A 23,738-nucleotide genomic window follows, 5' to 3' on the forward strand; every position below is an offset into this window, starting at 1 on the left:
TGGTACTTGAGCTATGCCTAGTCACATAATCATGGGTATATAGAGAGTAGAGCAGTGGGCTAAGCACACATCTCTGAGGTGCGCCAGTGTTGATTGTCAGCGAGGAGGAGATGTTATTACTAATCTACACAGATTGTGGTCTTCCAGTTAGTCATGGATCCAATTGCAGTAAAAGGTACAGAGACCCAGGTTCTGCAGCTTTTCGATCTGTAGGAACGATGATGCTAAAATTGTATAAGACCATGTGAAGAGACATTGAGATTGTATCTGCTGTAGACTATTGTGGCAATAGGCAAATTGCAATGTATCCATGTCCTTGCTGAGGCAGGAGATGATTCTAGCCGTGACCAACCTCTCAAAGCATTTCATCATAGTGGATGTAAGTATGAAACTCTGAGCAGGAACAGGATCCTGACGTAAGTGTTTGTATTGTCCAGATGATCTAAGGCCACGTGAAGAGCAGGCAGCTCACACTACTCTTCTTGGGCATTGGTATAATTGTTGCTCTTCCAAAGCACTTCTTAGTCTTGGATCCAACCATAAAATAATTGGAATCTAAAGACCTTGTAGTTTCATTGTATTCCAAGATGCTAGATACTGTATTTATTCTACTGTCACAATTGTTTGAAAGAAAAAAAGTCTAATGTCTTTGTAGATCATGTTTCACTCAGTTACATTGCAAACAGTTGTTTTTAAGCTGTTTGTTTTGTTGACAGAGTCAATGTGCATAAGCTGCCTCACTTGCCTCCAATCATTGAACCATCAGTTGTAGACCATAAGACCATAAGACATAGGAGCAGAATTAGGCCATTGGCCCATCATTGACCCATTCAATTCATGGCTGATCCTTTTGTCCCCTCCTCAGCCCCACTCCCCAGCCTTCTCCCCATAACCTTTGATGCCATATCCAATGAAGAACCTGCCAATCTCTGCCTTAAATACACTAAACAACCTGGCTTTCTGTAGTGACAAATTCCACTAATTCACCACTTGCTGGCTAAATAAATCTCTCCACATCTCTGTTTTAAATGGATGCTCCTCTATTCCGAGGCTATGTCCTCTTGTCCTAGGCTCCCCCACCATAGTAAAATCCTTTCCACATCTACTCTGTCTAGGCTTTCAATATTCAAAAGGTTTCAATGAAATCCCCCTCATTCTTCTAAATTCCAGTGAGTGCAGACCCAGAGCTACCAAATGCCCCTCCTATGATAACCTTTCATTCTTGAAATCATCCTTGTGAACCTCATCTGAATCCTCTCCAATGCTAGAACATCTTTTCTTAGTTGAAAAGCCCAAAACTGTTCACAATACTCAAGGTGTGGCCTTGCCAGTTCCTTATAAAGCCTCAACATCATGTCCCTGCTCTTGTATTTTAGATCTCGTGAAATGAATGCTAACATTGCTTTGGCCTTCCTCACCACTTACTCAACCTACAAGGTAACCTTTAGGGTGTTCTGCACAAGGACTCCCAAGTCCCTTTGCATCTCAGCTTTTTGGATTTTCTCCCCGTTTAGAAAATAGTTTGCACATTTATTTCTACTGCCAAAGTGCACGACCATGCATTTTCCACCATTGTATTTCATTTGTCACTTTCTTTTCCATTCTCCTAATCTGTCTAAGACATTCTGCAGCCTATCTATTTCCACAACACAACCTGCCCCTTAACCAACCTTCATATCATCTGCAAACTTGGCAAGAAAGCTATCTGTTTCATCATCTAAATCACTGATATAAGAAGTAGTCCCAGCACCGACCCCTACAGAACACCACTAGTCACTGGAGTCAACCAGAAAAGGATCTTTTTATTCTCACATGTTGTCTCCTACTATTCAGCCAATGCTCTAACCATGCCAGGAACTTGGAGTGGAGTGACATTTAGAATTTTTCAGTCCTCTGGCAACATGCCAGAGTCTAATGATTTTTGAAAGATCACTATTAAATCCTCCACAATCTCTACCACTACCTCCTTCAGAACCCTAGGGTGCAGTTATCTGATCTGAGTGACTTATGTACCCTTAGGTCTTTCAGCTTTTGAGCACCTTCTCCCTTTTAATAGTAACTGCACTCACTTCTCTTCCTTCACGCCCTTCAACATCTGGCACACTACTAGTGTATTTCACAGTGAAGACTGATGCAAAATACTCATTTACTTTATCTGCCATCTCCTTGTCCCCTGTTATTATTTCTCTAACCTTATTTTCTAGCAGTCCTGTATCTACTCTCATTTCTCCTTTAATTCTAACATACTTGGAAAAAGCTTTTACTATCCACTTTAATATTCTTTGCTAGTTTACTTTCCTATTTCATCTTTTCTCTCCTAATGAACCTTTTAGTTGCTCTCTGTAGGTTTTTAAAAACTTTCCAATCCCTCTATCTTTCCACTAATTTTTGTTTTGTTGTATGTCCTCCCTTTTGCATTTACATTAGCTTTCTCTTCCCTTGTCAGCCTTGGTTGTATTATTTTGCCATTTGAGCATTTCTTCATTTTGGAATACCTCTATCCTGCACCTTCCTCATTTTTACCAGAAACCTGCGCCATTGCTGCTCTGCTGTCTTCCCTGCCAGCATCTCCTTCCAATTTAGTTTGAACTGTTCCTCTCTCATACCACAGTAATCTCCTTTACTGAAATACTGCTGTGTCAGACTTTACTTTCCCCCTATCAAATTTCAAGTTGAACTCGATCATATTGTTATCACTGCCTTCTAAGGGTCCCTTTACCTTAAGCTCACTAATCGCCTTTGGTTCATTACATAACACCAGTCCAGTATAGCTGATCCCCTAATAGGCTCAACAACAAACTGCTCTCGAAAGCCATCTCGTAGGCATTCAACAAACTCACTGCAGACTTTTTTTTACAGACGTACATTGGACATATTTTGCTGCTGGTAAATCCATATAAGGAACTTTCAATCTATTCCACCATGGTAAGTACCACTTTATTACTGAATTTAAATGAGATTAACAATTTTTGCACAGTATTGGGAGCCAAAAGAGATGGGGAAGATTTTGAACCATTTCTTTGCTTTGGTATTCACTAAGAAGGATATTGAATTGTGTGGTAAAGGAAACAAGTAGGGAGTTATGGAAACTATGATGATTAAAGAAGAGGAAGTACTGGCGCTTTTAAGGAATGTAAAAGTGGATAAGTCTCCAGATCCTGACAAGATATTCCCTGGGACCTAGAGGGAGGTTAGTGTAGAAATAGCAGGGGCTCTGACAGAAATATCTCAAATGTCATTAGAAACAGGGATGGTGCTGGAGGATTGGCATATTGCTCATGTTGTTTCATTGTTTAAAAAGGGTTCTAAGAGTAAACCTAGCAATCATAGGCCTGTAAGTTTGACATCAGTGGTGGGTAAATTAATGGAAAGTATTCTTAGAGATGGTATATATAATTATCTGGGTAGACAGGGTCTGACTAGGAATAGTCAACATGGATTTATGCATGGAAGGTCATGTTTGACAAATCTTATTGAATTGTTTGAAGAGGTTACTAGGAATGTTGACGAGGGTAAAGCAGTGGATGCTGTCTATATGGACTTCAGTAAGGCCTTTGACAAGGTTCCACAAGGTTAGGTATTAATATTGAAGTAGTAAAATAGATTCAACAGTGGCTGGATAGGAGATGCCACAGATTATTGGTGGATGACAGTTTGTCAGGTTGGAGGCTGGTGACTAATGATGTACCTTAGGGATCTGTACTGGGTCCAATGTTGCTTGTCATATACACTAATGATCTGGATGATGGGGTGGTAAATTGGATTAGTAAGTATGCAGATGATCCTAAGATAAGTGGTGTTGTGGGTAATGAAGTAGGTTTTCAAAGCTTGCAAAGAGATTTAGGCCAGTTAGAAGAGTGGGCTGAAAAATTGCAGATGGAGTTTAAGGCTGATAAGTGTGAGGTGCTACACTTTGGTAGGATTAATCAAAGTAGGACCTACATGGTAAATGGTAGGGCATTGAGGAATACAGTAGAACAGAGTGATCTAGGAATAATGGTGCATAGTTCCTTGAAGGTGGAATCTCATGTGGATACGGTGGTGAAGAAAGCTTTTGGTATGCTGGCCTTTATAAATCAGAGCATTGAGTATAGGAGTTGGGATGTAATGTTAAAATTGTACATGGAATTGGTGAGGCCAAATTTGGAGTATTGTGTACAGTTCTGCACAGTTCTATAGGAAAGATGTCAACAAAATAGAGAGAGTACAGAGGAGACTTACTAGAATGTTACCAGGGTTTCATTACCTAAGTTATATAGAAAGGCTGAATAAGTTAGGTCTTTATTCTTTGGAGTGTAGAAGATTGGGGGGGGGGGGGACTTAATAGAGGTATTTAAAATTATGAGGGAATAGATAGAGTTGATGTGGATAGGTTTTTTCCATTGAGTGTAGGGGAGATTCAAACAAGAGGCATGAGTTGAGAGTTAGGGGGCAAAAGTTTAGGGGTAACACAAGGGAGAACTTCTTTACTCAGAGAGTGGTAGCTGTATGGAACGAGCTTCCAGTAGAAGTGGTAGAGGCAGGTTCAATATTGTCATTTAAAGTAAAATTGGTTAGGTATATGGACAGGAAAGGAATGGAGGGTTATGGGCTGAGTGCAGGTCAGTGGGATTAGGTGACAGTAAGCGTTTGGCACAGACTAGAAGGGCTGAGATGGCCTGTTTCCATGCTGTAATTGTTAAATGGTTATGGTATCTTCACCGTTAAATTAGATGTAATTTTGGTTATTCTCAGTAGAATTCAACAATGCAGAGTCAATATACAGTACTCCTACGTCATTGGTGTGATAATTAATATCAGTAGCCCCATGATTTTGAAATGTGAGTAGTAGATTCAAATGTTCAACCTAAATTCACACTCAGAAATTTTTGTATTAGTGTAAGAAGTCAAAATTTCCTTCCTGAAAAAAGTTAATATTGTCTCATCTCTCATAAATCTTGGATATATGACTATTTAGCAATGTACAAATAACTCTAGATTTGCTAATCATTCTAAGGTCAGGATAACTTGCAAAGCCATCTTTCAATGAACTTTAGAAATTTCAAGATTAAGACACCTTCTGCTCCATTTCTAAATATTTGTTTTATCATCTTTGTTTTATTTGGAGATTCCGTGTGGAACAGTCCCATCTGGCTCAACAGGCTGTACCACCCAGCAACCCAACTATTTTAACATGAACCTAATCACAGAGCAATATACAAATACCAATTAACCTACTGACCAATGGGATGAATCCGAAGCACCCAGATGAAACCCAGGTAGTACACAGGGAGAATGTACAGACTCCTGTCAGATGGCACCAGAATTGAACTATGAATTCTGGAACACCCTGAGCTGTAATAAGACTATAAGACCATTAGACATAGGAGGAGAATTAGGCCATTCAACCCATCAAATCTGTTCTGTCATTCCATCATGGCTGATCCCGTATTCACATCAACCCCATACACCTGCCTTGTCACCATACCCTTTGATGTCCTGACCAATCAGTAAACAATCAGCTTAAGCCTTAAATATATGCATGGACTTGGCCTCCACTGCAGTCTGGCAGAGCGTTCCACAGATTGACTACTCTCTGACTAAAAAAATCCTCCAGACCCATGTTCCAAAGGGTTGCTCCTCAATTTTGAGGCTGTGCCCTCTAGTTCTGGAAACATCTGCACCATAGGAAACATCTCTACATCCACTCTATCTAGTCCGTCAAACATTCAGTAGGTTTCAATGAGATCCCTTCCCCCCAACATTCTTCTAAATTACAGTGAGTACATGCCCAAAGCTGCCAAACACTCCTCATATGTTAAACCTTTTACTCCCAAATTTATCCTCATGAGTATCCTCTGGACTGTCTTCAATGACAGCACATCCTATCTGAGATATAAGGCCCAAAACTGTTGCCGATACTGCTTGGCTAGTGGCTTAAAAAGGCTCAGCAGTATTTCCTTGATTTTATATTCCATTCTCCTTGAGATAAATGCCAACATTGCTTTACCATAGACTTGATCTGTAAATTAACCCCCTGGGAGTCTTGCACGAGGACTCCTAAGTCCTTCTGTACCTCTGATATCTGAACTTTAACTCAAGCACTAACTCAGAACAGCAGAGTGACTTCGAGTTTCATTTTAAATGTTTATTAACGTGATACCATGGAGAGTCTGCAACAGTCTCCACTGCCGCCAGAGCTCTGAGTTTTAGGTTATACCGAGCTTATATTTATACAGAAAGACAATAAAACTTGACAGAACTTTGTTTAGCATCCCATAGTCAGTACATTCTCAGTCATTTAAAGGACAGGTCTACTATCTCTCAGTGCAACTCTAACAGTCCTCACGGTTCCATGTTATCAGGACTCATGCTATACCTCTAAATGTGAGTCTGACAGTTCTCCCAGTTCCTGTTATCAGGACTCATAATTTACTCCCAGACGCATCCTCCTTCCTGGTTCCAAACATGTGCCAAACGTTTCCCTACTTTAGAACTACTAGGCCTTACCCATAGCCCTCTATTTATCTAAGCTCCATGTAGCTGTCCAGGACTCTCTTAAAAGACCCTATTGTATCCGCTGCTGGCCAGCCCATTCCACACACTCACCACTCTCTGCATATAATACAGACATCTCCTCTGCACCTACTTCCAAGCACCTTAAAACTGTGCCCTCTCATGCTAGCCATTTCAGCCCTGGGAAAAAGCCTCTGACTATCCTCCATACAATCAATGCCTGTCATCATCTTGTATACTTCTATCAGGTCACTTCTCATCCTCCATCTCTCCAAGGAGAAAAGGCTGAGTTCACTCAACCTAATTTCATAAGGCATGCTCCCCAATCCAGGCAACATCCTTGTAAGTCTCCTCTGTACCCTTTCTATGGTTTCCACATCCTTCCTGTAGTGAGGTGATCAGAACTGAGCACAGTACTCCAAGTGGGGTCTGACCAGGGTCCTATATAGCTGCAATATTACCTCTCAGCTCTTAAACTCAATCCCACAATTGATGAAGGCCAATGCATGGTATACTTTCTTAACCACAGAGTCAACCTGCGCAGCAGCTCTGAGTGTCCTATGGACTCGGACCCCAAGATCCCTCTGATCCTCCACACAGCTAGGAGTCTTACCATTAATACTATATTCTGTCATCGTATTTGACCTACCAAAATGAACCACCTCACACTTATCTGGGTTGAACTCCATCTGCCACTTCTCAGCCCAGTTTTGCATCCTATCAATGCTCCGCTGTAACCTCTGACAGCCCTCCACACTATCCACAACACCTCCAAACTTTGTGTCATCAGCAAATTTACTAACCCATCCCTCCACTTCCTCCTCCAGGTCATTTATAAAAATCACAAAGAGTAGGGGTCCAAGAACAGATTACTGAGGCTCACCACTGGTCACTAGCCTCCATGCAGAATATGATCCGTCTACAACCACACCTTGCCTTCTGTGGGCAAACCAGTTCTGGATCCACCAAGCATTGTTCCTCTTGGATCCCATGCCTCCTTACTTTCTCAATAAACATTGCATGGGGTATCTTATCAAATGCCTTGCTAAAATCCATATACACTACATCTACTGCTCTACCTTCATCAATGTGTTTTGTTACATCCTCAAAAAATTCAATCTGGCTCGTAAGGCACGACCTGCCTTTGACAAGGCCATGTTGACTTTTCCTAATCATATTATACCTCTCCAAATGTTCATAAATTCTGCCTCTCAGGACCTTCTCCATCAACTTACCAACCACTGAAGTATCTCACTGGTCTATAATTTCCTGAGCTATCCCTACTCTCTTTCTTGAATAAGGGAACAACATTTTCAACCCTTCAATCTTCCAGAACCTCTCCCGTCCTCATTGATGATGCAAAGATCATCGCCAGAGGCTCAGCAATCTCTATCCTCGTTTCTCACAGTAGCCTGGGGTACATCCCGCCAGGTCCCGGTGACTTATCCAACTTGATGCTTTCCAAAAGCTCCAGCACATTCTCTTCCTTAATATCTACATCCTCAAGCTTTTCAGTCCAATGCAAGTCATCCCTACAATTGCCAAGATCCTTTTCCATAGTGAATACTGAAGCAAAGTATTCATTAAGTGCCTTCGCTATGACCTCAGGTTCCATACACACTTTTCCACAGTCACACTTGATTGGTCCTATTTTCCTACGTTTTATCCTCTTGCTCTTCACATACTTGTAGAATGCTTTGGGGTTTTCTCTAATCCTGTCCGCCAAGGCCTTCTCATGGCCCCTTCTGGCTCTCCTAATTTCATTCTTAAGCTCCTTCCTGCTAGCTTTATAATCTTCTAGATTCCTATCATTACCTAGCTTTTAGAACCTTCTTTTCTTCTTGACTAGATTTACAACAGCCTTTATACACCACGGATCTTGTACCCTATAATCCTTTCCATGTCTCATTGGAACATACCTACTCAGAACCCCACACAGATATCTCCTGAACATTTGTCACATTTTTTCCGTACGCTTCTCTGAGAACATCTGTTTCCAATTTATGCTGCCAAGTTCCTGCCTGATAGCCTCATATTTCCCCTTATTCCAATTAAATGTTTCCCTAACTTATCTGTTCCTATCCCTCTCCAATGCTATGGTAAAGGAGATAGAATTGTGATCACCATCTCCAAAATGTTCTCCCACTGAGAGACCTGACACCTGACCAGGTTCATTTCCCAATACCAGATCAAGTACCACCTCTCCACTTGTAGGTTCATCTACAATTTGTGTCAGGAGATGCCAATCAATAGTTGGGAAATTAAAATCTCCCACAACAACCCTGTTATCATTACTCCTTTCCAGAATCTGTCTCCCTATCTGCTCCTTGATGTCCCTGTTACTTTTGGGTGGCCTATAAAAAACGCCCAGTAGAGTTATTGACCGCTTCCTATTCCTAACTTCCACCCACAGAGACTCCATAGACAACTGCTCATGACTCCGCCTTTTCTGCAGCCGCGACTCTATCTCTGATCAACAGTGCCACACCCACACCTCTTGTCTCCCTCCCTGTCCTTTCTGAAACATCCAAAGCCTGGCACTTGAAGTAGCCATTCCTGCCCCTGCAACATTCAAGTCTATGTATTGGCCATAACATCAAGTGCTGATCCACGCTCTAAGCTCATCCACTTTATTCACAATACTCCTCACATTAAAATAGACACATCTCAAACCGTTGGTCTGAGTGCATCCCTTCTCTATCACCTGCCTATCCTCCCTTTCGCACTGTCTCCAAGCTTTCTCTATTTGTGAGCCAATTTCCCTTTCCTCCGTCACTTCAGTTCGGTTCCCACCCCCCAGCAACTCTAGTTTAAACTCTCCCCAATAGCCTTTGCAAGCCTCCCCACCAGGATATTGGTCCCCCTCGGATTCAAGTACAACCCATCCTTTTTGTACAGGTCACACATGCCCAGAAGAAGTCCTAATGATCCAGAAATCTGAATCCCTGCCCCCTGCTCCAATCCCTCAACCACACATTTATCCTCCACTTCATTCTATTCCTATACTCACTGTCATGTGGCACAGGCAGTAATCCTGAGATTACTACCTTTGAGGTCCTGCTTTTCAACTTCCTTCCTAACTCCCTGTAGTCTTTTTCAGGACCTCCTCCCTTTTCCTGCCTATGTCATTGGTACCAATATGTACCACGACCTCAGGTTGTTCTCTTTTCCACTTCAAGATATTGTGGACGCCATCAGAAACATCCCAGACCCTGGCACCTGGGAGGTAAACTACCCTCCACGCTTCTTTCCTGCGTCCACGGAATCAACTGTCTGACCCCCTAACTATAGAGCCCCTATCACTGCTGCCATCCTCTTCCTTTCCCGACCCTTCTGAGCCACAGGGCCAGACTGTGCCACAACCACTGTTGCTTCTCCCAGGTAGAACTTAAACAGGAGTACTTATCGTTAAGGGGGACAGCCACTGGGGTACTCTCTGGGGTACACTGGGGCACCTGCTTCTTGCCCATCCCTCTCATGACTGTTACCCACTTCTCTGTCTCCTGTGGTCTCGGAGTGACTACCTGCCTATAGTTTCTCTCTATCACCTCCTCACTCTCCTTGACCAGACGAAGGTCTTCGAGCTGCAGCTCGAGTTCCCTAACGCGGTCTCTAAGAAGCTGCAGCTCAACAGACCGGGTGCAAATGTGGCTGTCTGGGAGGCCGGGAGTCTCCAGGACCTCCCACATCTGACACTGAGCACAGAACACCGGCCTCACACACATACTTTCTGTTTTTATTTTATACAGATAACCTACCTCGCATTGACCTTTTATCGCTGAAGCCCTGTTGAGCCAAAGCCTTTCTACTCTGTCTCCCTCTCCTCCGATGCCCACTCTGTAAATCTGTCTTCTTTTTGAACTCTTCCCGCTGTTCTCAATGGCTGACCTTCATGCGCTTGCACAGTCGTGCCCCATTCAAACCACTGAAGAAATAACAGTCATCTTATTGGAGTTCGTGGTATTATGCTTATCATCCAAGGTTATTCTTGACTCGCATCAGCAGTCTTGAGTCCAGCTGCTCTAGAATGATCAAGCTTCCCATCATGCACTAGTTTTAACCATTTCTACCACAATCTTCTCCCCATTTAGATAATAGTCTGCACTATTGTTCCTTTTACCAAAATGTGTTATCATACATTTCCCAACACTGTATTCCATCTGCCACTTTTTTGCTCATTCTTCTGATTTGTGTAAATCCTGCTGCAATCACATTGCTTCCTCAGCACTACCTACCAATCCACCTATCTTTGCATCATCTGCAAACTTTACCACAAAGCCATCAATCCCACTACCTAAATCACTGACAATGTGAACAGTAACGATCTCAATACTGACCCCTGAGGAACACTACTAGTAATAACATCGCTGTAACTGCTGAGCTACCATGGTGCCCTTTATATTTTGTTATCAGCACTTCAGGTAGTTTGTACCATTTTCCACACAAATATGTTCCATGAGAGAGTTTCATCTACTTTCCCTAAAACATAAGGTTCAAAATTTGAATCCTCATTATTAACGTTAATTGTAGCTTCAGTTCAGCCACATGAAGAATCAGTATGTTTCATTCCTCAGAGCCAAAGTTGCAGAATAAAGTAAAAAACACCCTGCAAAGGTGATACAACCTACATAATTTTCTAATTCAGCTCATGATCACCTAACTATTCCCTATGGTCCCTTGCTACTAAGATGGAATTATTTTGATGATGTGACTGCCAGTGTTGAATGGATGGCTTTGTGTGAATGTTGTGACCCAAAGTATAGTAGCTGTGTGGGGGGATCATGGACCATTTGTATATTAGATATGAATGATAATCGATGAAGTAGGCATGCAACTAATAGTGAAGTGTTGCTTGTGTAAACAGAACTGTGACCTCAGTAACCAAACACTGTTGCAATTGTCAGTGAGGTTTCAGGTTCATTTAGAGTTCTGTGAAAACAACAAATAGTGCAGTCTGAAAATTATTTGTCCTTTTGAGCTTCATATAATTACTTTATCTTCCTTTAAATGAAAGCTGTAATATTTTGGTAACAATTTTGTTTGCTAATTCATTTTATATTTCTTGGCAGCAAATTTTGATTTTGCATATCATTAAGAAGTACTCAATATATAATGGCAGTGGTGTAGACAAGATCATTTAAAGCAATTTCAACTTTGTTTTGGTGAACTTCTTGACCCTTTTGTTTTGATAACAGTTGCTTGAAAATATAAGCTTACCCGTCTATCACCATCATGGGCTCTCAAAAAGCATACAGAAACTTGGAAGGTATTTAAGTTGTTTAGACTGATTTCTGTTGTGCATGATGAGGCTGGAGCTAAAGGTATTACAATTAAGTAATTAGACTTGTGATGGGCCAGATTTGCCAAAGTAGCAGGTGGGGGTGTTTGGGGAAAGAAAGCAGTGGGGGAAGCACTAAAGTATCTGTTGCAGAAATGTCCTCAAAATTGTTGACTTTAAAAAGCATTCACTTTGAGAGGTAAAATTTATACAGAAAAATGCAAGATGATTCAAATGATTAGAACATCATTACAATATCTCACAAGGTTGAGTTTCGAGCAATTTTTATGTAAGATGTACACAGAAAGACTTTGTAAGGAACGGAAAACTGCTGGGTGCAAGGAACTAACCTGCTTTTAAAAAAAAACAGCTGAGATTTGTTTTGCAAAAGATGGCATGGAAGATCAAATTAAAATAATTATAGACAGTGAGTCACACATTGCAGGAAGAGGCCATTTGCCCACAATGTCTATTCTGACCATCAAAGCCTATCCACTTACCAGTACTTAGTCCATGGTCTTCTAAACCTTGATTACTCAAGTAGTCATCCAGATTCACTCTGAAGTTGTGAGAGCACCTGCCACCACCATCTTCTATCATAATTTGTGTAGGTAATGTAATTGCTGGAAACATATAATTCACAACCACTCTCACTGTGTTGGAGTTCACTTTAAGAGGCTGGTCTGACGTGATGACCCCGATGCTCTGGGACAATTCCAGAGTTACTTAACATATCAGCCAATACAGTCACTTTGAGACTGCTGGAGTTTTGGGAGCAAAATGCCTTTGCTTGGTTTGTACAAGCTGAGGCCCAGTTCACACTGCGAGAAATCACTGCTGACACCACCAAATTTATTTATGTGGTAGTGTCGCTCAGCAACTCCACAACTGTGAGAGTGGTGAGTCTACTAGAACACCCACCGAGCACAGTACATACCGATTGCTGAAAACACACCTTCTACAGATGTCTGTGCTATCTGAGTCTGAGCACGCAGAACATTTGCTCTCCTTGCCCGTAGTAGTTGCCACCCATGTGGTGATTACTGACACCTTAACAAGGCCACCACCCCTAATTGTTACCCGGTCCCACACATCCAAGAATTTTCAGCGTGTTTAGCCAGAGAGTTATTTTTTTCCAGTCGATCTAGTTAGGAGCTACCATCAGGATGACATACTTGTTGCCATTCTGCCCAAATCTGAACACAAGTCCCATCTCCACACACTTTTTGAGTGCTTAAGCCAAGATGCGTTGAATATTAACCTCGCCAAATGGCAGTTTGTATTGTCAACCATTGACTTTCTCAGCCATGTCATCTCTGTACATTTCCCTCCCATCAAAACTAGCCGCTTTATGGATTTCCCACTGCCCCACCCTACAAAAAAACTACATGAGTTTTTGGGCATGGTGTACTTCTATCATGGCCTTATTCCGCAAGCTGCTGAACCAATGATCCCCCTGTATAGTGCGCTGAAAGGCAATACGCCTAATCAAGTCCTTCACTCGTTAGTGGACATGACCATGGCATTTAATGATACCAAATGAGCTGTTTCTAATGCCATCCTACTGGTGTACCCACTCCCCAATGCACCCACAGCCATTACTACGGACTATGCTGTAGGTGCTGAACAAAGGCAGCAGCTTGCAGCTCTGTCTGCCAGAAAGGAAGTAGTATACAGCTCATTTGACCGTGAGCTTCTTGGTCTTGCTCTGGCCCCCCACCATTTTTATTTTCTTCTAGAGGGTCGCCATTTTACAGCATTCATTTACCACAAACCTTTCGTGCATGCGATGGCTAAAGTATCAAACCCATGGTCTGCACAGCAGCAACACCCACTGGCTTACATTTCACAGTTCACAACTGATATACAACATATCAAGAGGAAAATTAATGTTGTGGCTGATTGCTTCTTATGGCCAGCCATTGAGGCCATACACATAGGGGTTGACTATGCTGGCATGGCAGCCAACCAAGTTACTGACCCAGAGGTCCAGGCTTACAGGCCATCAGTCATGGGCCTGCAGTTGGCTCACGTTAAGTTTGGGGAAGTTGGGATTGCTCCCTTATCTTATATAGTTGTACCGTGGAGAGCATTCTGACAGACTGCATCACTGTCTGGTATAGAGGGGCACAGGACCGAAAGAAGCTGCAGAATGATGTAAATCTAGACTGCTCCATCTTGGGCACTAGCCTACAAAGTGCCTGGAATGACTTTAGGGAGCAGTGTCTCAGAAAGACAGTGTCTATTATTGGGGACCTCTACCCACGGCATGCCTTTTCTCACTGTTGCTAATAGGTGGGAAGTGCAGAGGCCTGGGGGCACACACTTAGTGATTCAGGAGTAGATTCTTTCCTTCTGCCATCCGATTCCTAAATGGACACTGAAGTCTTGGACACTACCTCACTTTTTTTTAATATATAGTATTTCTGTTTTTGTACATTTTTAAAAATCTATTCAATATATGTAATTGATTTAATTGTTTGTCATTTTTTTCTCTCTCTCTGCTAGATTATGTATTGCATTGCACTGCTGCTGCTAAGTTAACAAATTTCATGTCACATGCTGGTGATAATAAACCTGATTCTGATTCTGATTCTGACAGCTCAACTGGTCACCCTCGCCCCATAGTGCCTGCAAATTGGTGGTTGACTGTTTTTAACTCCATATCTAGCGTCTCACATCCGGGCTAGAAGGCCTCACAGAAACTAGTTACACTAAAGTTTGTGTGGCATGGCCTTAGAAAGGCCTAGCATGATTGAAGTGCAGCCTGTGTGGAGTGCCAGTGGGCAAAAATGAACCGTGTCCAGATGCCTTTTGAGGTCCCTGAGCATCCGTTTGACCATGTCCATATGGATCCTGTTGGTCCTCTTCACCCCTACTTACAATGGTGGACTGTACCAGCAAGTGGCTAGAGCTCATTCTCCTTTGCAACGATGGTGGCCTCAGACATTGCTCAGCCATTCATCAGCACCTGGGTTGCTCAGTTTGACACCCATCTGATATTTCCTCTGACTGCGGTCCCCAATTCATATCAGACCTCTACGTTGTGATGGCCCAGCACCTACATCACACCACAGCATTTCACCCACACTTCAACGGCCTATGCAAGTGTTTTCACCACCCCTTAAAGACTGTTCTGAGGGCTTCCTTGACGGTGAGTATTGGCAAGATCATGTCACATAGGTCCTACAGGGACTCAGAACTACTCCAGAAGAGGAACTGCAGTGTTTTGTAGCTGAGTTGGTATATGGACAGCCATTAAGAGTGTCAAGTAATTTCATTCCTGATGACAGGACTGCCTGATCGGCTGCACAACAGCGTTCAAGCTTCCTCAGTAAATTCAATTCCTTTTCTCCTTTTTCTACCTCCCATCATGATATACAGCACTCTTGGGTTCCTGTTAACCTACATCCCACCTCTTTTGTTTTCATCTGATGCCCGCCAACGTCCCCTTAGGCCCCCTTACAATGGAACGGGGCAAAAAACTTTTATTATAGATAAGAGGGGTAAATCTGAACACATTTCGGTAGATCGACTTAATCCAACCCACCAAGATTTGAAAATGAATCTCAAGGTAGTACGTGGTGACATACACAATCACCACGTTATTTGATACAGGAATGGAACTTTAGTGTGGTTTTCTGCTGCTGCAGTTCATTAACTTCAAATTTCATTGAAATTTGCTCTTCTGCACACCACTGTTATAACTATTATTTGACTTACTGTGAAAATTCCAAGAGGCCAGCAGTTTCTGGGATCTCGAACCACCCCGTCTGGTACCTACAATCATTCCACAGTCAAAATCACTTATATTACACTTCTTCCCCATTCTGATGTTCAGTCAGAATAACTGAATATCTGCATGCTTTTATGTATTGAGTTGCCTCCACATGATTGCCTGATTAGATATTTGCATTAGGGTGGCTACTGAGTGTAAATGTAGTTTGATAATAAATTTACTTTCAACTTTAAAGACTTTTTTTCACCCTGAGATTGGTTCCTTTCTGATACACATGTAGGTTTTTACAAATAAAATGTGAGGCATTTTATATTTACAAACAACTGTAACAACTCTTTTGTTTCATTCCAAAAACTGAACATGAAATGCGGTAACAGAGCTTCAAGAATTACGTCATCATGTTAGACCAGCCTCTTAAAATGAACAGCAACTCAACGTTGGTGGTTATGAATTATGTACGTCTCCATCAGTTACATTACTCTGGATAGACCTCCCAGAATTCACTCAGATCGGCACTGTAAGCCTATTCAGAGCTCGGATGAGCCAGCTCGGGTCCTACGTTTCACAGGTGGAGAAACAGCAGGTACCTCTGGCTCATCCGGAGAAGTGTTGTCATGCTCATGGTCATGTTGTGACAGCAGGAACAAGGTAGCATAATCCTCTAAATTTCGGTTTGCTGATTTAAGGTGATCTACCTCTGTTATCCATTCTTTTTTCTCCATTCCAAAACATAGAACATGCCATCATAAGGGGGCCTAAGGTGATGTTGGTGTGCATTATGGTGGACAAAAACAAACAAGGTGGAATGTAGGTCATCAGGAACCCAAGAGTGCTGTACATCATGATAGAGTAAATTGCAAACCAGGAAAAATCCAACTGACCTGAAATGTCTGCACATGCATGAATATGATTGAGAGTAACACAGTAAAATAGCACTCATTTTGGCTGTGATGATGGGAAAATTCAGGTATTTGAAAAATTACATGTAACTCAAAAGAAGCATATGAGAACATTGTAACTGACATATAATGTGAAAAGAAGCAGTCCCAAAACCTATCCCTGTAGAACACCACTCGTCACCAGCAGCCAACCAGAAAAGATTCCCCCCCCACTGTATTCCCACTCTTTATCTCCTGTTAGTCAGTGAATTTTTATCCATGCTTGTACCTTTCCTGTAATATCATGGGCGCCTATCTTGTTTAAGCAGTCTTAAGAGTGCCACCTTGTTAAAAGCCTTCTGAAAATCCAAGTAACCAACATCCATTGACTCTCTCTTGGCCATACTGCCTGTTATTTCCTCAAAGAGTTCCAACAGATTTGTCAGGGAACATATTCCCTTTAAAAACCATGTTGACTTTGGCCTATTTTATCATGTGCTTCCTGTGTTGATTAATTCAGTGGTTACAAAACCTAAGAAGGTTGAGTGAACTTGGCCATTTTTCCTTGGAGCGACAGACGATGAGAGGTGACCTGACAGAGGTATATAAGCTGATGAGAGGCATTGATCACATGGATAGTTAGAGGCTTTTTCCTTGGGCTGAAATGGCTAGCATGAGAGGGCGCAGTTTTAAGGTGCTTGGAAGTAGGTCCAGAGGAGATGTCAGGGGTAAGTTTTTTTACACAGAGTCGTGAGTGTGTGAAATGTGCTGCCGGCGACAGTGGAGAAGGTGGAAACGATAGGATCTTTTAAGAGACTCCTGGATAGGTACGTGGAGCTTAGCAAAATAGAAGGCTATGGGTAACCCTAGGTAATTTCTGAAGTAAGTACATGTTTTGCACAGCATTGTGGGCGGAAAGGCCTGTATTGTGCTGGAGGTTTTCTATGTTTCTATATTTCAAAGGTTTCAAAGGTACAATTTAATATCAGAGAAATGTATACAATTTCTGAAATGCTTTTTCTTCGCAACTATCCACAAAAACAGAGAAGCGCCCCAAGAATGAACGACAGTTAGATGTTAGAACCCCTAAGTCCCGCCCCAGCTCCTCTTCCTTGCATAAGCGGTAGCGAGCAACAAACCCCCTCCCCCACTGGCAAAAATAAAGTGCACCTGCTACCAGCACTCAAACGTGAGCAAAGCAATAACAAAGACACAGACTTGCAGTTACCCCAAAGACTACATTGTTCACCCAGTAATTTGACATGCTGCAGGCTCTCTCTCTACTGATAAGGGAGAAAGATGTGACTCCATTTTCCAACGGGCAGGAAGACATAACAAACAACTCACTGGTTTACGATGTTAAAAGTCCGTTACGTCACTTTTTCAAGTTCTGTGCCTGAAGATCGCAAGGATCCTGGGTCCCCAGGCACACAGCAGATGTTCTGACTCCCCCAAAGACACATGGGTCTCCTGTGGTGACACCAATACTTGATCCACCTGTCTCCAGTTCCTCGAGGTCCCAGTCTTCCGAATCCGAGCTGAAACCTTAGACCAAGCCTTTGGCGTGTCGAATAGCAGCCGATTGTGGAACCCGCTCCATGGATAAAAGGCTGAGTTCACTCAACCTATTCTCATAAGGCATGCTCCCCAATCCACGCAACATCCTTGTAAATCTCTGCATCCTTTCTATAGTTTCCACATCTTTCCTGCAGTGAGGTGACCAGAACTGAAATTCTTAAATCCGTTTTGGAGATAAATACCCACAGATTTAACTTATTGAGACTCATTATATGTGTAGGTTTCTTCTTCATTTATCAAATATGGTTAAGAGATTCATCAGGACTCAAGGGTCTCGACCCGAAACATTAACAGAGCTTCTCCCTGTAGATGCTGCCTGGCCTGCTGTGTTCCACCAGCATTTTGTGTGTGTTGTAATAATAGAATACTTGGGTTTGCCTATGACAAGTTTAAAAATTAGTTTATTAGACTAGATGGTGCAATTTGAAACAGGTGATACTCTGTTGGAAACAATTGCTCAAATCACTTCAGAAACAGAGAATGCTTTGAGAATAAGAGGTCAGTTATTTAAAACAGAGTTGAGGAAAAGCTTCTTCTCCCAGAGAGTTGTGGAGGTGTGGAATGCACTGCCTCGGAAGACAGTGGAGGCCAATTCTCTGGATGCTTTCAAGAAGGAGCTAGATAGATATCTGATGGATAGGGGAATCAAGGGATATGGGGACAAGGCAGGGACTGGGTATTGATAGTGAATGATCAGCCATGATCTCAGAATGGCGGTGCAGACTCGAGGGGCCGAATGGTCTACTTCTGCACCTATTGTCTATTGTCTATTGTCTAATGCTACTGATAATACAAGGATTTTCTTTGACAGTGGAATACAAAAATGGGATTAGATAGTACAGGCACATGTAATGACAGAGCTAAACCAGTGCAGGTTAGTTCCTGTGAATTCACATGACTACTGGAAGAAAATGACCACCACGAAGCACATCAAACCAACGAGATGTATTGGAAACAGTTTAATGATTTGGTTGCAAAATACGCAGTACAGAAGTAACTGCAAGATGTTATTCAACAAGGATAACCTAGGGTCAGGTTAGAGTTGACTGAATGCCAGGGTCTTTGTTTTGTTTTTCTGAGATGAATTAACAGCATAAGAGAATCTAATATTAAATGGAACATGTTGTCCCATCTGCTGCAATCTGCATGTGGCCAATAAAAAGAAAGGAGGTGTAAACGGAGAAGCCATTGTGTGAGTGGGCTGGTTTTGGCTCAACAGGCTAAAGGTGAGAATGTACTTTTGCAAGCCTGGGCAGAAGTTCTAGTTAAGTTTCTAGTAAGTTTTTTTTCTCTTTCTTTGTCTATTAGTACGTAGTTAGTGTGCTGAGAATGGGTTCTGTGTTAGTGGTATGCTTGTTGTGTGAGGTGTGGGAACTCTGGAAGATTTCTGGTCTCCTTGATAACTGTATCTGCAGCTCCTCAGAGATGTGTTAAGGAACTGAAGATGCTCATTTGGGAAAATAAGGAAGTGAAAGATCGGAGCTACAGGGAGTTAATCACCCATAAGTGACAGGAGGTAACTGGGTGACTGTCAGGAGAGGGAAAGGAATTAGGCAGTCAGCGCAGAGTACCCATGTGGCTGGTGGCTGTTCTCACCACCAGTCTACAGCTTGGGATACTGTTGGGGGGTGGGTGTCGATCTACCACAGCAACCGGGTGTCTAGCATTGAGTTCAGCTCTATAGCTCAGACAGGAAAAAGGGAGAAGAGGAATGCAGTGATCCATAATCAGATTCTGTGAATGTGAAAGAGACACCCGGATGGTATGCTGCCTCCCAAGAACCAGGTTCAGGGATGTCTCAGATCATTTTTTAAGGGGAGGGTGAAGAGCCGGAAGTTGTAGTACATATTGGTATCAATTTTATAGAAAGGAAAAGGGAGGAGGTATTGAAGAGAGAATATATAGAGTTAGGTAGAAAGATGTAAAGCAGGACCTGCAGGCAGTAATCTTTGCTTTGCTGCCTGCACTATGCGTCAATGAGGGTAAAAATAGGACGATTTGGCAGATGAATGCGTGGCTGAAGATTTGGTGCAGGCATAAAGGTTCAGATTTCTGGATCATTGGGATCTCATCTGGGGAAGGTATGACCTGTAGAAAAAGGACGGGTTATACCTGAACCCAAGGGGACCGATATCCTTGCAGGCAGGTTTGCTAGAGCAGCAGGGGGGCAGGAACTGGAATGATAAGGCTGAGGATGGGGCAGTTGGTGTAATGAGATTGTGAGGAAGGACAGGCAGATGATAGGTAAAATTCCAGTCAGTGGGATGAGTTAAAGTGTTAACAGGAGGATGGAATCAAAAAGGTTTTGAACACAGGACTGAAGGAGTTATATTTGAATTCAAGCAATATGAAGAATAAGATAGATGATCCTCTAGCGCAGTTGGAGATTGAGAAGTATGATGTTGTGGGCATCACTGAATCATAGCTGAAAGAAGATCATAGTTGGGTGCTTAACATCCCAAGTTATGCATTATATTGAAAGGACAGGCAGATAGGCAGAGGGGATCGCATAGCTTTGTTAGTAGAAAATGAAATCAAATACTTAGAGGTGACATAGGATCAGAAAATAAGACCATGAGACCATAAGACATAGGACCATAATTAGGCCATTCAGCCCATCGAGTCTGCTCCACCATTCCATCATGGCTGATCCCATATCCCACTCAACTCTCTACACCTGCCTTCTCACCATATCCTTTGATGCCCCGACTAATTAGGAAATGATCCACTTATGCCTTAAATATACCCACAGACTTGGCCTCCACCATAGTCTGTGGCAGAGCATTCCACAGATTTACAACTCTCTGGCTAAAAAAATTAAAGATTGGCTGACTGGCAGGAAACAAAGAGTGGAAATAAGAGGGGCCTTTTCTGGTTGGCTGTTCATGGCTAGTGGTATTCACCAGGGTTGGTATTGGGACTACTGCTTTTCACATTATACGTTTATGATTTAGATGAAGGAACTGCTGGCTTTGTGGCCACGTTTGCGGACAAATTGAAGCTAGGTGGAAGGGACAGGTAGAGATCACTGCGTCATAAGGTGGTAATATAAGACAAAGATAGATAGGTTCTTGATTAGCCATGGCATCAAAGAGTATGGGGTGAAAGCAGGGGAGTGGGGATGACTGGAAGAATTGCATCAGCCCATGACTGAATGGCAGAGCAGAATTGATGGGCTGAATGGCCTACTTCTGCTCCTATATCTTATGGTTTTATAAGTGTTCCTTACCTTAAGCTCTCTAATCTAGTCTGGTTCATTGCACAACACCCAAACCGGAATTGCCTTTTTCTTTCTGGGCTCAACCACAAGTTGCTGTAACAGGCCACTGCCGCTGGAACCCCCGGCTCCCCTTCCCTCACCACCAATCCGCAATCCTGTCTCTCTCAGGTCCCACTGCCTTGGAGCTCCAGGGCCTTGGAGACTCCATCTTCCTCACACCCCACCATCCCTGAACACTCCAATTCTCCCTTCCCCTTAGACACTATCAATCCCCTTCCCCGCTCTGATCCCGGCTTTCAGCCATGTCCGGTTTTCACCATCCCTCTGACCTTCCCCTCTTCTTTCCTCAGTACGGACCTCACCTTTGTTCCCTGCGCCTCCACCTCAGTGAGTTCCGTGCCCGTCTTCTTCCACCGCCTGTCTCTGAACCTATTTCTTTGGCAAAGACTTTCCACTCCACATCAGTGGTCTTTTGCCTCCTCTGGACCTTTTCATTGCCAACTGCTGAGGGGGACATTAACCGTCTAGACTTTAAAACTCCTCTCTCTAATTCCAACCTCATTCCTTCCAAACACTTGGCTGTCCACTCTCTCCACACAAATCCTAACCTCACCATCAAACTTGCACATAAGTGGGGTGCTGTAGTAGTCTGGTGACCTTTACCTTGCTAGACACCTCCTCTTACTTACCCCTCAAACAGACCCCACTAATGAACATTGTCTCCCACACCATCACCAACCTTATTGACTCTGGGGATGTCCCATCCACCACCACCAACCACATTGTTACCACACCCCGCACCTCCCATTTTTACCTCCTACCCAAGATCCACAAACCTATTTGTCAAGATAGACCCATTGTTTCTGCTTGTTCCTGCCCCACTGAACTCATATCTGCATACCTCAACTCTGTTTTATTACCCCTGGTTCAGTCCCTTCCCATCTACATCCATGATACCTCACACACTCTAGATCTTTCCAAGGATTTCAAGTTCCCTGGGCTCCATCATCTTATTTTTACTATGGATGTCCAGTCCCTGTACACCTCCATATCCCACCAGGAAGATCTCCGTTTCTTTCTGGACGCCAGACCAAACCAGTTCCCCTCCACCACCACTCTCCTTTGCCTATTGGAACGTTTGAAGCCACGGGCACTAGCATGGGTCCCAACTATGCCTGCCTGTTTGTCAGCTACATAGTACAGTCTATGTTCCAAGCCTAAACTGGTGACCATCTGGCACTTTTCCTACACTACATCGATGACTGTATTGGTGCTGCTTCCTGCACCTGTGCTGAGCTCATCGACTTCATCCACTTTGCCTCCAACTTCCACCCTGCCCTCAAATTCATCTGGTCCATTTCTGACACCTCCATTCCCTTTCTCAATCTCACTGTCTTTATCTCTAGAGATGGCTTATCTACCAGTGTCTATTACAAACCCATGGACTTCCACAGCTACCTGGACTACACCTCATCCCACACTACAACTTACAAAAACACCATCTTCTTCTCTCATTCCTCTGCCTCCACTGCACCTGCTCTCAGGTTGAAGCTTTGCATTCGAAGAATGAAGAAGATGTCCTCTTTTTTCAACAAAAGGGGTTTCCCTACCTCCACCATCAACGCTGGCCTCAACCACATCTCTTCCATTTCACGCACATCTGCTCTCACCACATCCTCCTACCACCCTACCAGGGATAGGGTTTCTCTTGTCCTCACCTACCACCCCAACAGCCTCCGCATCCAGTACAAAATTCTCTGAAACTTCCACCACCTTCAATGGGATCCCACCACCAAGCACAACTTTCCCTCCCCCATTCCCCCCACTTTCTGCTTACTGCAGGAAGCCCCCTTTGCCCCCCCCCCACTCACCTCCTTCCTGGCACATATTCTTGCAAGTGTAACAAGTTCTACACCTGCCCCTACACCTCCTCCCTCACTACAAGAAAGGACCCTAAACAGTCCTTCCAGGTGAAGCGACACTTAACCTATGAGTCTGTAGGTGTTGAACTATGTTCAGTGCTCCCAGTGTGGCCTCCTGTATATCAGTGAGACCCAATGTAGTTTGGGAGACTGATTCACCGAGCATCTAGGTAATGATAGAGATGTCAGAGATTATAGGGCTAGTAGGAAGGAGCTTAAAAATAAATTAGGAGAGTGAGAAGGGGCTCTCCTTGGCAGACAGGATTAAGGAAAACCCCAAGGGATTCTACAAGTATATGAAGAACAAGAGGATAAGACGTGGGAGAATAAGACCAATCAAATGTGACAGTGGACAAGTGTGTATGGAACCAGAGGAGATACCAGAGGTACATAATGAATACTTTGCTTCAGTATTCACTACAGAGAAGGATCTTGGTGATTGTAGGGATGACTTACAGTGGACTTAAAAGGTTGAGCATGTAGATATTAAGAAATAGGACGTGCTGGAGCTTTTGGAAAACATCAAGTTGGATAAGTCACCAGGATCAGACAAAATGTACCCCAGGCTACTGTGGGAGGCGAGGGAGGAGATTGCTAAGCCTCTGGCAATGATCTTTGCATCATCAAT

General features: G+C 43.1%; 1 protein-coding gene across 1 annotated transcript in view; it reads left to right on the plus strand.

Moving 5' to 3' along the window:
• The window catches only part of myo16 (myosin XVI), a 502,924-nt gene that overhangs the window by 233,071 nt on the left and 246,115 nt on the right, over positions 1-23,738 (plus strand). The window contains exon 11 of the mRNA XM_059963452.1: positions 2,860-2,925. Coding sequence (XP_059819435.1) covers positions 2,860-2,925 — 66 coding nt within the window. The remainder of the gene's footprint in view (positions 1-2,859; positions 2,926-23,738) is intronic.

The sequence above is a fragment of the Hypanus sabinus genome, chromosome 3 (genome assembly GCF_030144855.1).
Source record: "Hypanus sabinus isolate sHypSab1 chromosome 3, sHypSab1.hap1, whole genome shotgun sequence".
NCBI classification, from domain to species: Eukaryota; Metazoa; Chordata; class Chondrichthyes; order Myliobatiformes; family Dasyatidae; genus Hypanus; species Hypanus sabinus.